General features: G+C 34.7%; 1 protein-coding gene and 1 long non-coding RNA gene across 2 annotated transcripts; both read left to right on the top strand.

The window, feature by feature from the left end:
* The first annotated feature begins 386 nt into the window (after window positions 1-386).
* LOC101209069 lies at window positions 387-6,763 on the top strand. The gene is made up of 6 exons (XM_004150250.3): window positions 387-1,556; window positions 2,117-2,211; window positions 2,286-2,408; window positions 3,393-4,208; window positions 5,481-5,694; window positions 5,807-6,763. Exons 1-6 carry the CDS (start codon window positions 1,244-1,246, stop codon window positions 6,349-6,351), a joined length of 2,106 nt encoding a protein of 701 aa, XP_004150298.1. The 5' UTR covers window positions 387-1,243; the 3' UTR covers window positions 6,352-6,763.
* Window positions 6,764-7,248: 485 nt separating this feature from the next.
* On the top strand, window positions 7,249-12,597 carry LOC116405229. Its single transcript, XR_004218396.1, has 2 exons — window positions 7,249-7,492; window positions 12,299-12,597. It is a non-coding gene; the product is annotated as an uncharacterized LOC116405229 (long non-coding RNA).
* The last annotated feature ends 3,072 nt before the right edge of the window (window positions 12,598-15,669 follow it).

Below are 15,669 nucleotides of genomic sequence, written 5' to 3'. Positions count from 1 at the left end.
ATATTAAAGTATAATGTAATCAAATATATAACTCCTAGTAAGGGACAATATTTTTAATTTTTTACCGTAATAAAGATACAAATTTATATAAGAAAATTATAAATATCATAATAAATTGAAAGTATTGTGAACAAAGAAATAATTTAAATATATTTACGAATATAATATATAATTTTAATGGTAGCATCGTGTAAAAATTATACGAATTTCTAATTAAGAAAATAAATTATAGTTTACATTTGTGAAAAATGAGTCAATTTAAGTAATTTAAGTCGTTCGTCAAAATCTTTCTAAATATTTTACGTTTATATTTTTCTCTTAAAAATACGGAAAAAGAGAAGAAAAAACACACATTTCCAAATTGTGTAGAAAGAAGCATCAATGGCGGCCCATAGATCCAAAAGACCATGTTTCTCAGTTGTTGGACCCGACTCTTAGGATTTGGTCAGTATCATCACTTTTCTGCTGCGGTGCGGTGCTTTGCTGCCACTCCTCTCTTCTCCTTCCTTCCTCCCTCCCTCCCTCCCTCTCATCAATTCCTCTGAAACCTTTCCTCCTTCCAATCTTTATGGCGTTTCTCCCCTCTCTCTTTTCTCATCTCTCATTCCTCTTTTCATTTTTTCATTAGTACGCTCATTAAACACTTGGGCAACTCTCAATTTTCCCATTCTACAATTCTTCCGTTTTTCGGTCTCAAATTTGGAGTTTTCCTCCTCCAAGCTTGGAGAGCTCCCTGCCTAACTTCCATTGCAGATTTCTCTTTCTTTTTTCCCCTTTCATTCTCTGTGGATTCTGCTGCGTCATTTGTCAAAAGGGTTTTTCCGCCGCCTTGGTGTTTTCTTCAGTTCTTTTGCAGGGGGATTGAAGAAACCTATTATTTGTGGGGACACACACTTCTTTTGTTTCTACAACTGTTAGTTCAATAATTGGAAATTGTTGCTGGTCTTAGGGTTTATGGTCTTCTATTATGATTTCCAGGGACATTAGTTTGGGGGGCTCAAAGATTCTTGGATCGTATACGTAGTTTTTCCTTTTTGACTTGAGATCTGGCAGTTTTGGCTGAGAATTTGTGGTCTATGTATTTTGGGTAATCTTGATGGACTGGTGGTCAACATTCAGGAACAAGTTGATTTCATACAGTAGTTATTGGGATGAACGATTCTGCGTCCATTGGCCGTTCTCATGGACTCCTGCTCATGTTATTAGCATTTAATGTTTGATTTGGATTCTTGTTGATTGTTTTATGAAAATATTGGCCAAAATGATGGGACATGGTAACTATTTTATGGAGTGGAAGGAGCAGTTTGTATCCCAAGAACGAGGAAACCGCGTGGTTCATTATTTTTTAAAGGATTCTGCTGGAGAGTCTATTCTTGCAGTTGTGGGGACTGAGAGGAGTGTCAGACACATGTTTTATGTTGTTGCTGATGAGTTCTTGCGAGCTCATGGGAAGGAAAGTTCTGTCCATGCTGGTTTCAAATGGAGATCGAGGAGGGAGGTTGTGGACTGGCTTACTTCCATGTTATCCAAGCAGCATTCTTCTGGGGATCATTCTGGTTTGGCTTGCTTTTCTTTTCTTATCTTTTATTTCATTTCCATAGTTGGTTTTATGGTGAATTCTCGTTGTGTTAGACCGAATTTGCTAAAGTTAACACCTTTTTTTAATCTTTCTACGTTTGTGAGAGCATTTGCGTATAAAATTCTTTAGTTGGCAACTACATTTGTCGTGAATCTAGTTTTTCATGATCTGTTGTCAAGAACAGTTGAGAAAGTACCATATTGTGTTGTTGAGGCAAGCTGAGTTTCATAATCGCCTCAAGTCAATCATGGCATAGTTTTTCAATTTGCCACATACAATAGTTACTTTTTTTCTTGCCATGCTTATGTAGAGTTTGGCAACAAGGTTCTGTGGTTATATGGCCATTTACACATTGCAAGCTTATATTATTTATAAATTTTAGTTATTTATTCAAGTGTACTTCACTTCTATTAGGCGATACTCTTTGGTTGCTTTGAGGGGATAAAGATACTTGTCACCTTCAAAAGCATTTTATGCTTCAAAGTTATGCTCTCTTACATTGTCGGTATCAACATCTTGACAATTTTTTTTATGTAGAGCCTTGTAAATTTGATGCAATACAAACACTGGGGTCTCTTCAATTTTCACAAAGTGGAGTAGTTATCCCACAATCTGATATACCAGATGATAAGGTAAATTCCTTCCCTTCCATTATTATTATTCAAACAATTTTGGGAAATTATCCCTTAGTTTGATCTTGACTTAGGTTCGCCCATCAAGGAATTCCAAGGGACTTGCATCAGATATTGTATGGTCTGGTGCTGCATGGACTTGTGGTAAACGACTCAAGCATTACCCATCATTTAGCCGGAATGGGACTTCAATCATGGTAAGCATCTACTCCCTACCTGGTATTTTAAAAAGCCCTCTCAAGCACACGCCTAGGCTCAAGGTGCAGGTCTAGCGGCCTTGCCTGCTCACAAATAAGTGCGGCTTAAGCATGCACCTTTTGTGAGGTCCCAAGGCTCAAAGCCTTGGGCTTTTTCATGTTTTTTTTTTTAAATAGTAATAATTAAGGGTTTTCCTTCTTTATTAACTAAAAGAATCAAGTTAACAAAAATCGTGTGTTTGAGGTCTTTTTGTTCATATTTCCACTTCAACTATGCCTTCTCTTTTTAATGCAATATTTTTGTATGTAGTGCACCTCACCAAAAAAAAAAAAAGAAAAAAAAGAACTGGGCCTTTTTGGGCATCTTGCACCTAGGCTCCAGAGGACCATTGCGTCCTAGTGCGCCTTGGGCATTTAAAAACATGGATGGTTGATCAATTTGGTTTAAATCTCAAGGATTATATTATCCCATTTATGTGAGCAACAATATATCAATTTTTTGTAACTTAATGTTTAACAAATGCAAAAATGTGTATGTCTTAAGTTTACTGTGCTATGCTAAGATAGTCATCTTAGCATCTATGACACGTGTATTTTGGGATAAGGTGAAATTTGGTTTCTTGAAGTAGTTATTCTCTTACTCCTTGAGTAATTTCTTACTCGTAAATAGAGTGGTAGTAAAAGTTGGTACATCACTTAGATTCCACTTTCGTGCTTCAACATGTTTCAGACTCTTGGATGCTTTTGGTAACAGGAAATTTGCACTTTATCCAAGTTTAATCTATTATGATGTTTCCTCTTCAAACTAATGGGGAGTTATTTCGAGAGAGCTATCAATATCTTCTCCGTGCATTTGTTCCATGATACCCTAAAGTTGTGGTTTGATGGTCTATTAGATTATATCCATGGTATTTGCATTATCTGCTTTTACCATCATTTTCCAATAATAACATTCTTCCTTTCCTACTTATCAATGCTATTCAGGTACAGTCCTTTGTTTATGTCATGGCTAAGGGAGAAAACCACTATCTTGCTTACCTGGAAGACATGTACGAAGATAAGAGGTGCCAGAAAAAGGTGAAAGTGAGGTGGTTTCATCATAGTCAGGAGGTGAAAGGTGTGATCACATTACGTAATTCTCACCCAAAAGAGGTTTTCATCACACCATATGTGCAGGCCATTAGTGTTGAGTGTGTTGATGGTTCTGCGACAGTCTTAAATCGTGAACATTACGAAAAATGTGTGAATGCCTTTCCTCATGATTCGCTTTCCAAAGTTCATCTTTGCTACAGGCAGTTCAAAAGCAACCGATTAAAACCCTTTGACCTGAGTAAATTGCGTGGCTATTTTGATCAGCCAGTCTTCTCTTGTTTGAGTCTCAATGGATTATCAAAATCTGAGCACATGTTTGATAACTTGACTGGGGAAGATGATGAGGATTTGGACCCAAAAAATAATGTTAGACCAAAAGTTAAAAGGATCAGAAATGCTAAAGGATGTGGGACATTTGAGTTTGAAAATGCAAAAGTTAGAAAATCTGGCAGTCGTCGACATATGCTAACTCATAAATCTTGCCAGAAGCATGGTTACAGCTTTTTAGGCAGCAGGTTCCTTTCGCATAAACATGTTTTGAATGATAATGACCCAATGTATGAGGTCAATGAGAAGATAGAATTACTGTGTCAAGATAGCGGCATTCGAGGCTGCTGGTTCAGGTGTACAGTCTTGCACGCATCACCAAAGCAGATTCGAGTACAATATGATGATTTGCAAGATGAGGATGGCTATGGCAACCTCGAGGTAGTGTTAAAAGAGTTACAATGGAACACTCTTAGCTTCTATTCTATTTTGTTGAACTTTGACTCTTTTAGGGGTGTTTGGGGCAAGGAATTAGTTAATAATTTGTGTTTGGAGTGTAGATTTTTTTAGTTTTGGTCATAATATTTGTGTTTGGTGGAAATTATGTAAGTTCGAGAAGAAAATGGTAAACATTGTAGTATAGAATAAAGAAATGATGAATGTAAAATAGTAAAAATTTATAGCAAATAGTAATTATTGTAGCAAATGGGAGGTTTTGAAATAGTGTTGATTGTAGTTAATCGGTGTCTGCAAAAATTTACTATAACAAAGAGATGATTATTATGGTCTTAGATAGTTCTTGTCCCAAACATGTCTTTTAAATGATATATAATTTACTTTGCCTTCACCCATCTGCATGCTTTTGGTCAATGGGTGATTTAAGAGTATTAGAGTAGGTGGTTTAGGGAGGTTCTATATTCAAGTCCCTACATTGTTATTTCCTTTCCAATTAAAATTGATTTCCACTAGTTGGATCTTTCAATTATTTCAAGTTCACAAGTGTTATAGTGACATCAAAGTAGGTGGTCTAGGGAGATTTTGTGTTTGAGTCCCCCTACATTGTTGTTTTTTCTCTATTTAAAATTCATTTCCACTTGTTGGGTCATCTTCATATTTTGAGCCTACAAGCTTTTGGGTTAATTGTTAATTTAAGAAACCCCAAAAAGTAGGTATAGGAGGATCTATTCAATCCCATGTTGTCGTGGGGACTTTTCACAAGATTTATGATCTAAGTTTTATTCTATAACTAGAGCTTTTGCATAAAGGGGATTTTTGGGAGTGTTCTCAATTCTTGAAATGGTCAAAATCACCTCTTTTGATGTTCAAAATTATTCTGAAACATATCTTTGATTGCTCTAAATCAATGTAATTTTAAAATTTGCACTTTTAAAGTAAATTTTTATGCCATTAGAAATGATTTTGAATCATTGAAAGTACGTTTTGGAGAGATTGGAAAATGACAAAAGTGATTATTACCATCTTACAATCACTCCAAACATGCAACAAGTCTACTATTGTTCCTATTTACCATTTGATAATTTTTACAACCATCCAGGTCGTACAGCGTGCATACTGCTTTCCATATTTAATAAAGTCGGTCTCTGTTTATTCAATTTTCAAGTGCATTTTAGGTTTAGCCTTACTGCTGTATTTCGTTTTTAACAAGAAATTTCAAAGTGAAGTTAGTGAACTGACAAGTTCTTCCTCTTGTAGGAATGGGTCCCTGCTTATAAAGTTGCTTTACCTGATAAACTCGGCATGAGGCACCCTCATCGCCTAATTACAAGGCCAGCCCCACAAGAGCAAATCGAGCTCACTCTTGATCTTGGAGTTGCGGTCGATGCGTGGTGGAGTGATGGTTGGTGGGAAGGGGTCGTTGCTGGCGTAGATGATTCAGGCAAGGATGATGTGGATGTTTACTTTCCAGGTATTCTGATTAGAAAAACACTTAAGTGGTTCCAACGCTTTATCAATTTTACACTAAATCTACATTTATTTTGTCATGTTTCTTCACGATGGAATGCCTTTGCTGTTAATAGGTGAAAGCTTATTCTTGAACATACACAGGACCAATCTTCGAATATCGAGAGATTGGTTTGAGGGCCGCTGGATTAATGTCGAGGCCAAACCATCTATACTTTCAACAATACCTGACACTAACAGAACAGACGATAAACAGTCCAAGTCTGTTGCTCATGTCAAATCCAACAGTTTAGCCATGCCATGCATCGACGCTAATGCTGGGACTGATTTTAGTCAGATAAAGGAGGAGACACTCGAGGAAACAGCAATAGCTAGTCTTGAAAAGCTCCGTGAAGCAAACGACGAGCAGCAGAAACAAGTATCATCAGAAGAAGATGAGCAGAGTGAGGATGATATGGCTGACACCAAAAACACGACTCATAATATGAAGAACAATAATGGAGAAAGTGATGATAATACTAGTAGTGGTAGTGAGGATGATAATGGTGATAATAGCAATGGTGTGAAATCAGAAATGGATTCCATGGAGGCTTCTGAACAGAACTGTAGAGAGGAAGAAGCAGAGGATATGGATATGGATATGGAAGGTGTAGATGAATAGTACAGTTGAGTTTATATAGTATGAATAGTTGCAGTGTGTTGGTTTTTCTATCGAGCATTTGCAACTGCTGTGTTTATTCTAGGTTGTTGTAAATAGTTTGGTTGGTGTTTGATGGTTAGTGGGGGTGGTGGTGATGGTGGATAAAGCTAACTTCTTAGAACAATTTCACTTGATGTTGGTGCTATTCCTTAGTATGTACAGAATTGAGGTCAGGTACCATATCAGTCGGCTGTGTTAAGTTGAGAGTAAGTAAGATCTTCCTCAACCTTACTCTTAGCGATGTAGCAAAACTATTCTTCATGGACTACTTTGTCTAGGATTTCAAGGACATTTAATGTAAATTAAATCAAATGATACTATGTATGTTTGTCTTAGTTAAATTAAAAGTTCAATCTTGAAAGTTTTTGGTTCCTGTTTATAATCTCATGAGCTTTTGAAATGTCTAATCAAAAGATCATGTTATAGATTAAAAAAAAAACATGAAAGTTAGGGCCCTGCAAATTTTAAAGTTTCATTTGAAGAAGTTTCAAAATAGTAAATATAACAAACCAAGTTTTATAAATAGAAAATGCTAATTAGCAAGAAAAACTAAAATACCTGTAGGCCCTAAAATACTAGAAAAAAAAAAAAAAAAACGAAAAGGGAAAACACATATAGGCTTGATATATATTTTATATTCAATTTTTTCTATTATTTACAAAAATAGTCTAAGTTTACTTCTTAATTATACAAATATTATAGGTAAATTACCTTTTTGTCCCCAACCTTAATTATTACCCTATTTTATAAATTTAATAGTAACCGATAGACTTCGGTATCTATCCATGGTCAATAATAGGGGCGTATCATCGACTAATCTGAAAAATTTGTTATATATCGTAAATATTTTGTCAAATTTGCTATTTTTGACTATCTTCTTTTCTTAATTTATCTGTCATTTTTGTTTTACCCCAATTAATTCACCCATTATTCCAATCCTTTGCAATCCCACGTAATATTCTCTCTTTAACCCTCTTCTTTCCGTGTCCTTTGCAATCCCACGTAATATTCTCTCTCTAACCCTCTTCTTTCCACCTTCACGGCACAACCAAATCGTCGACCACACTGGACTTTGAACGACAGATGGATGATCGAAATACAGGTTAGGAACGAAGTTTTGTGTGAAACCAAAGAGTCTTATTATTTTGTATCAATATTCTGCTCTCAATGAGAGGATATACTTTATTTATAGGAAAAATAGATAGTAACTAACCGCCTATTAATAATAAATCTTAACTAACAAAAGAATTTAAATATAACAGAAAAATTAGAAAGCAGTAGATTTAAATATAACACAAAACTAGAAAGCACTAGATTAAGTAGATTTAGGCTTATTTGATTTACACCATTCCACTCCCCGAACATCAAACTTGCCCCGAGTTTGCTATGGAAGTTGAAATTCATTCGGTGCCTTGTAGCTTCTAAGGTCTGCTACATTGAAGATTGGGCTAATGTTAAATCCGCGTGGTAGTTCAATTTTGTAAGCATTAGGCTCATATTTAGCAAGTATTCTACATGGGCCAATCTGCTTGTCCTTCATCTTGCCATAGGTTCCAAAGGGGAACCTCTTCTTCTTCAAATGTGCCATTACAAGATCTCCAACTTGGAAATGTACATCCCTTCGCTTCTTATTCTTCTCTTCTTTGTAAGACTAAGTAGTTTTAGTGATATAGTCAATGACTTCTGTGTGAAGCTTTTGTATCCTTTCAGCTAACTGTTCAGCTTCCTCTTGGATTTTCACTTCTTTAGGAAGGCTAGTTAGGTCGAATGTCAACCTTGGTGCCTTGGTGTACACGATCTCAAGAGGGCATTTGCCCGTGGTTCTATTCATCTTATTGTTAAAAGCAAATTATGTCTGTGGGAGAACCATGTCCCATTGTCTAGGGTGGTTTCCACTAAGGCAGCGAATTAGATTTCCCAAGGACCGATTAGTTACCTCAGTTTGTCTATCCGTTTGTGGGTGAGCAGTGGTACTAAACTTCAAGGTGGTGTCAAACTTCTCCACAATGTCTTCCAAACATGGCTAAGAAATTTAGTATCTCGGTCCGAAACTATTGTTTTTGGGATGCCATGTAGTCTAACAATCTCTCTAAAGAAGAGAGTGGCAATGTGCACTGCGTCTATAGTTTTTTTATAAGGCAAGAAGTGAGACATCTTGCTAAATCTGTCCACCACAACCATAACCAAGTCAACTCTCATTTGAGTCTTAGGTAGACCCACTACGAAATCAATTGACAAATCCTCCCACATGTTCTTAGGAATCGGTAGAGGAGTGTAGAGGCCGACATTAGATGAAGATCCTTTTGCTCTTTGGCAAATATGACATCTTTTCACAAAGTTATTAATGTCTCTTCTAGCTTGAGACCAATAAAACTTCTTCATGATAATTTGAAAAGTCTTTTCTTGGCCAAAGTGTCTAGCTAGGCCTCTCGAATGAGCTTCTTTTATTAGTGCTTCCCTTAAGGAAGTATGTGGAATGCATAGTTGGTCTCCTTTAACGAGAAAACCTTCCACCAAATGATAATCTTGATCATGGATATGAACAGTACAATGACTCCAAATCTCACTGAAGTCTTCATCAATCCCATATAGCGTGGAAGATGGTTAAAGACTGTAATTTCAACTGAGAGCACAATGAGGAGAGTCACTTTTTCTACTTAAGGCATCTGCAACTCTGTTTTATTTGCACGCTTGATGCTTGATTAAGAAATCAAATTTTTGGATATAAGATACCCATCTAGCATGCATCTTGTTAATATTTTTTTGTGCTTGGAGATACTTCAAGGAGAAATGATCAGTGAGCAACACAAACTCCTTAGATAATAAGTAGTGCTCCCACTGTTTTAAGGCCCTAACAAGTGCATAAAGTTCCTGCTCTTATGTGCTCTAGTTTTGTCGAGAATGACTCAACTTTTCACTAAAGAATTCGACCGGATGACCTCCTTGGGAAAGGACGGCACCAATTCCAACTCCACTGGCGTCTACTGCTACTTCAAAAGGGCTGTCAAACTTTGGTAATTTGAGGACTGGTTGGCTGACAAGCTTTCTTTTGAGGGAATCAAAATTGTGCTGCTGTTTTTCTCCCCAATAAAAGGCTCCCTTCTTCAAACAATCAGTCATAGGAGCTGTTATAAAACTAAAGTTCTTAATAAACTTTCTGTAAAAAGATGCTAACCCCATAAAAGCTTGAATCTCCTTTATTGATTTAGGAATCGACCATTTAGTTACAGCTTCCACCTTGCTTTCATCCATGACCATTTAGTTACAGCTTCCACCTTGCTTTCATCCATCTTCACTTGATTTTCAGATATAATAAAGCCTAGGAAAGATATTTCTTCCGTGCAGAAAATACATTTCTTCAAATGAATGAAAAACTTACTTTTTTGAAGGGCTTCAAAAACTAGCTTTAGGTGCTGCATATGATCTTGTTTCATTCTTGCTATAGATTAAGATTGTCAAAGTAGACTACTACAAATTTGTTTAAGAATAAATGTAGCACTTGGTGCATAAATTGCATAAAGGTACTTGGGGCATTTGATAAGCCCAAAAGGCATCACTAGCCATTCAAATAACCCCTTATTAGTCTTGAAGGCCGTCTTCCACTCATCTCACGGCCTTATTCGAATTTTGTGATACCCGCTTCTTAGGTCTACCTTTGAAAAAACAAGAGCTCATCCAAGTTGATCAAGGAAATCATTAATTCTTGGAATAGGGAAACGATACTTGACCGTGATTTTGTTGATTGCTCGACTGTCTACACACATTCTCTGCCATCCTTCTTTGGAGTTAATAGAGCTGGTACGGCACAAGGACCGATGTTCACAAGGACTGATGTTCGGCTGAATATGCCCTTTTGTCAAAAAATCTTCAATGTGTTGGTGTAAGAACTCATACTCCTTAGGACTCATTCTGTAATGAGGAAGGTTGGGAAGAGATGAGTTGGGTATCAAATCTATAATGTGCTAGATGTCTCGAAGAGGAGGCAATTCAGAGGGCTCCTCCATTATAGGATGAAATTGGCTCAATAGGTCTTGCACTTTTGGTGGAACCAAGCTGGAAATTTTTGTAGTATGAGGGCCAGAAATAACAAGTCCCAAAATATCAGCTTCTCTGGTTTCTAGAAATTTCTTTTCAGCCTTCTTTTGATTGACTCCTTCCTCATTCTTTTTGCTTAGGAGCAACAACACAATCTTCTTGTTCATCCATTGGAACTCATAGGTGTTCTCTCTCCCCTTATGAACAGCTTGAATATCGTATTGCCATGGTCTTCCAAGTAAAATATGGCAAACATCTATATCCAAGACATCACACACAATCTGATCCCTATAGGTCCCTCCAATTGATAATCGGATTGAACAAACCTCATTTATTTGGGCATCACCGTCTTTCTTGATTCACCCAATCTTGTAAGGATTTGAATGAGGCTCCGTTTTCATCTTAAGTGCAGCCACAAGCTTCTTGGAGACAAAATTTTCACTATTGCCGCTGCCAATGATCACATTGCACACTTTGCCTTTGATGGTACATCGGATCTTAAAAAGACTATGCCTTTGTTGGTGAGAGGTGTCACTTTTTGGAGTAATTAAGACTCTTTGCAGCACACACGATAGCCTCTCTCCATCGTCGGGTTCTAATACTTCTTCTTCTTGAGAGTGATCCTCTTCTTGTTCTTCAACATAATCTCCATCTTCTTCAAGAATAGCCACCGTCGTTTTTTTTTGGGTAAGCATTTAAGAAAGGTTGTAATTTTACCTTTTCTTTGATGTCAAACCTTAATCCTCCTACAAACCATACAATAAGGTGCTGCTCATTCTCCATTAGATTGGTTCTTGCGCCCAACCGGTGAAATTTCTCTATATAATCAGCAAATGTTCTTGCTCCTTGCCGACAATTATGGTACTGATTATAAAGAGTTTGCTTATAATTGGGAGGAAGGAAACGCGACTTCATTAATTTTTTCATTTTCTCCCATGAGTCAATAGGTCTCTTTCTATTTTTTCACCTATTAATCTCAAGTTGTTCCCACCAAGCCGATGCTCTAGCCTTCAGTTTTGAGTATTCATATAATTGAAAAAAATTTCAGTATTCTTCAACCAATCAAGAAAAATCTCAATATTAGGTTTACCATCGTAGCTTGGAAGATCAATTTTCATCTTGTATTATGTTGGTTCTCTCCTTCTTTCATCAAACTAAGGTCGAAATCTTCTATTTTGATTAAAAATAGGCCTTTATCAGAGGAACTCCAATCTTGAGGTTCTTGATACATTTCTTGGTTTCTTGGAAAATGATTTTGATAGTCTTGAAATGGTCTTCTTCGTTCTTGGGCATCATTATCTCCTTTCTTGACGATTTCTTTCAGCCTTATGAATTTAAGCACCACGGATGCCACGCTGCCCCCAGTCACGAACAAGTTCTTGATCTTCTTGATGAACATCTCGAGGAGGTGTAAATGCCTCTAGTCTTTGCAAGACTTCTTGAAGTGTATTTTAGATTCTGTCCACAAAAGCTTCCACGGACAGCAAGCGTCATGAGGTAGTTCTTGGAGAGAGGACAGCGTCATGAGGTAGTTCTTGGAGAGAGGACGAGGTTTTCCCCCGCCTCTTGATTTTGAGCAAGTTGCTCTGCTGCCGCCGGATTAGCACGTCAAACAACCATTTGACCCAGAAACTTTTGGCGCTCCGATACCAATTGGTGTGAAACCAAAGAGTCTTTTTATTTTGTATCAATATTGTGCTCTCAATGTTGAGAGAGGATGAGGGAAAATAGATAGTAAACTAACAGCTAATAATAAATTTTAAAATAAATCTTAACTAACAAAAGAATTTAAATATAACATAAAAATTAGAAAGCAGTAGATTTAAATATAACATAAAACTAGAAAGCAGTAGACTTATCTGATTTACACTAGAGTTTGACTGGATGGATGAGTGACTTGGCAATACGCGAGTCGGCTGGATGATAGATGATGAGGAACGAAAGCTTAACGACAGCGGCTAGAGCAACAGACGACCAATTAAACGATGAAAGATTGTGAAGGCAACGGTGGTAGGTTTCACGAAAAAGAAAAGGAGACGAAGAGGAGAGGGTTCACGCAAACCTATAACTCTCTTTTTTACTCTCATGTATGTTTGTTTATGTAAATTTGAGATATACGATGGTATATGTATTCATTTATTTTATATAATTTAGAGTATTTTTTATGTGATATATACAAATTTTGATTATTTTCTAATCTATTTTGATATATGTCATACGAAATCAAGTGAATCTAAAAGGGAATATATGATTAACATTATATACATCTAATATCTCTTGTATATTAAATTATAAGTGGTATATTTCATATATGGCCTACAATATTAGGTATATTTAAAATAATAATGAATGTAAAAAGTGAAATTGTCAAAAATATAAATAAAGAGAAGTTGATTGTTATTTCGTGGTGTGTTGTGTTTATCAAAGTTAAATCGAGCTAAGTGTTAAAGCTGAGTTGATATTGATAGTTGAAGTATCTTTGCTTACTAGGCGTTGAGTATCTAGGTGACACGTCTCTACTGGATCACATAAAATGACTTTTGTAGCAGGGCGTTGACAATATTCTATTGACTTTCGCTTTCAACATTATTAATTTGGAAAAATATCTTTTACTTGTTAGCATTGTGTGCGTAGTTACACTGTTTGCCAAACATATATCTTCAAATGCTTGTTCATGAGTTATGCTGCATAAGACAACTATACTTGCTTCTTCCTTAAACAAAACTTAGAATATAAAAATAAAATTGAGAGATACAAAAACATTAATTAGGATATAATCACAAAGAAAACACTTGCTATTTTATCATTTAATATTTCAGTTTTTCTTCGGGAGATTCAAAATTCTACCACATTCAAATTTGTCATATTTGATGGGTCAAATATATTATTAATATGATATGCAAAATTTGTTTCCACATTTTTCTCTTTTTCTTGTGGAGCTTTTGATATTTTATGATCATTATTTCGTGGTTTTTTTAAATTTGGATGATTATAACAACCTACAAAAATAATTATTTTTTTCTCTACTCAATCACAACCTCAATTACAATTGTCAAATCTGCAATATTCACTTCGCAGCATGAGATTGTTCTAGTTTGTTAAGATTCATGATTTTTCATTCCCCATTATTAAAATTTACAATGTTCACTTCACAAAATGTTAGTTTTAATTTAATTGATTAGCATTCATGATTTTTCAATCAATTATTACTCATTATATCATGTAGTAGTAAGAAGATATTAGACAAATGCATTATATTTTTCAAAATATTTCTCTGGATATTGTTATTGCAAGAAGCATATCCGAAACGTAGAAAAATTCATCTTTTAACATATTGATTTAAAATTTTGAAACCTTAAGTGCATCGACTTATATAGAGCTTTAAGAAGAATAATTGTTTTTTTATGATCATATTTTTATGGCATCTTGGGTGTATTTCGACTTCAAGTATTCATTACAAATAATTATTACCATTAGTATCAAATTCTAGAAACTATAAGAAAATTTGTTATGGATAGTACAAAAAAATAAAATTATTTACAAAATCTAACAAAGTGTTTAATTTGCTACATAAGAGTTTGATTAATTTTGCTATATTTTGTAAATATTTTCAATATTTTGCTTTTTTTTATAAAATTATTATCCTAAATTATAATTTTGCAATATTTTTCAAGATAACACTATTATAAAATATTATAATTATATTAGAAACTTAATATATACTAAACATCCAAAATAAAATTTCTTAACTATGACAAGTATGGAAATTAAAAATTGACATACCTTTAAGATCTACCCTTTAGCAAAGAAAATGATAAGAGTTTGTGTTTATAATGTGGTGTAAAAATGAGGTGTTAGGTATTTTTGCCAAAAGAAATAAGTCAAAAATAGTTGTTCTCTTCTGATATTTACAGAATCACTAAAAAGATTATTATTATTGATAAAGGTAAAAGATCTTCCTAATAAATAGGAATCTTTTATCAATATTATTAATATATTTGTGATCAATACTTTATTTGGAGATCCTTAAATAGTCATGTCTTGGACTTTATCGTGCATTTTAGTTAAGAAAAATCAACTCGGAGGATTCTCTCTTGTAGACTTATTATTCTGAAAAGGTAGTCACTTTATTGATGTACATTTTGTTAAGAAAAATCAACTCGAAGGATTCTTTCTCGAAGACTTATTATTCTGCAAAGGTAGTCACTTTACCTTTATACTGTGAATTGCCGAAGATTATGCAAGTCACATGTGATAAGAAGTAGAATGAAGAATAGGTATTGAGAATCTGTACACTGTCAACTCAGGGGGAGTCAAACTTATCTTCAATAAAGTGTTTGATCATATATGTAGGGGAGCCTGATTTAATTAAGTTTCAGTTACAACTTAATTCACTAGCTTTATGTTTAGAAGGGTTTTCTTCTAAGTATAAACAAGTTGGTTTCTTTATGGAATATTAATAATATTTCTTATACGTAGGTGGTATATTACCGAAATGGGTTAACAAATTCTTTTGTGTTATTTGTTATATATGTATGTCTTAATAGCTATTACTATAGTTAATAACTTCGCGTATAGCTAGATGATATTATTGATCATCATGATGCACAACGAAAACACAGATGTAGAGAAAATATAATATATAAATAAATTAAATAAAAAAACTAAGAAAATAAGAAATTCTTCAAAACTTATCCGTTATGTCCAATTTCTTTGAAATTTCAACCAATTTATGTGTTTTACAAAACCCACCAAATGTTTGCATCCCTTGCTCTTGATTCAGTGGTAGTTTCAGTAACTTATGTGAAAAATGGCATAAGATTTAGTGGACTCATTCATTGATCTATTTTGATGCCAACAAGGGATAAAGGAAGAGTCAAGGAAAGGAAAGCCGTCGGGGAAGTGTTTGAAGTAGCCGTTGAAGCTCAAATTCAATGGATAAACAAGTGTCAAAATAATAGGTTGATAGTCGTGAGGTTCTACTTAGTTTCTTTCTTGCTATCTCCCATCTGTTTATTTTATTTTTATTTAGTTATTCACTAGAGGAATTATGATCCCAAGTTATATATTTATACAAATAAAAATAATTCATTCATATTTGAAAATATTTATCAAAAGAAAAGTTTAATAATAGCATGGCAGTTAATAATTAAAATAAAGAAAATAAAATAAATAGAGTTTTCTTATTTAAAACATCTTGTGATCTTCAACCAAATTTGGGCTTCAGTATATATAATTAGAGAA

The sequence above is a fragment of the Cucumis sativus genome, chromosome 7 (genome assembly GCF_000004075.3).
Source record: "Cucumis sativus cultivar 9930 chromosome 7, Cucumber_9930_V3, whole genome shotgun sequence".
Taxonomy (NCBI): Eukaryota; Viridiplantae; Streptophyta; class Magnoliopsida; order Cucurbitales; family Cucurbitaceae; genus Cucumis; species Cucumis sativus.
This window is presented reverse-complemented; position numbering and strand designations above follow the sequence as displayed.

Excerpts from the sequence above, each read along its gene's own strand:
- LOC101209069 (XM_004150250.3), top strand. The coding sequence starts at position 1,244 with ATGAAAATATTGGCCAAAATGATGGGACATGGTAACTATTTTATGGAG. Across the intron at positions 2,409-3,392 it reads GGAATGGGACTTCAATCATG|GTACAGTCCTTTGTTTATGT; the intron begins GTAAGCATCTAC and ends AATGCTATTCAG. Across the intron at positions 5,695-5,806 it reads TGTGGATGTTTACTTTCCAG|GTGAAAGCTTATTCTTGAAC; the intron begins GTATTCTGATTA and ends TGCTGTTAATAG.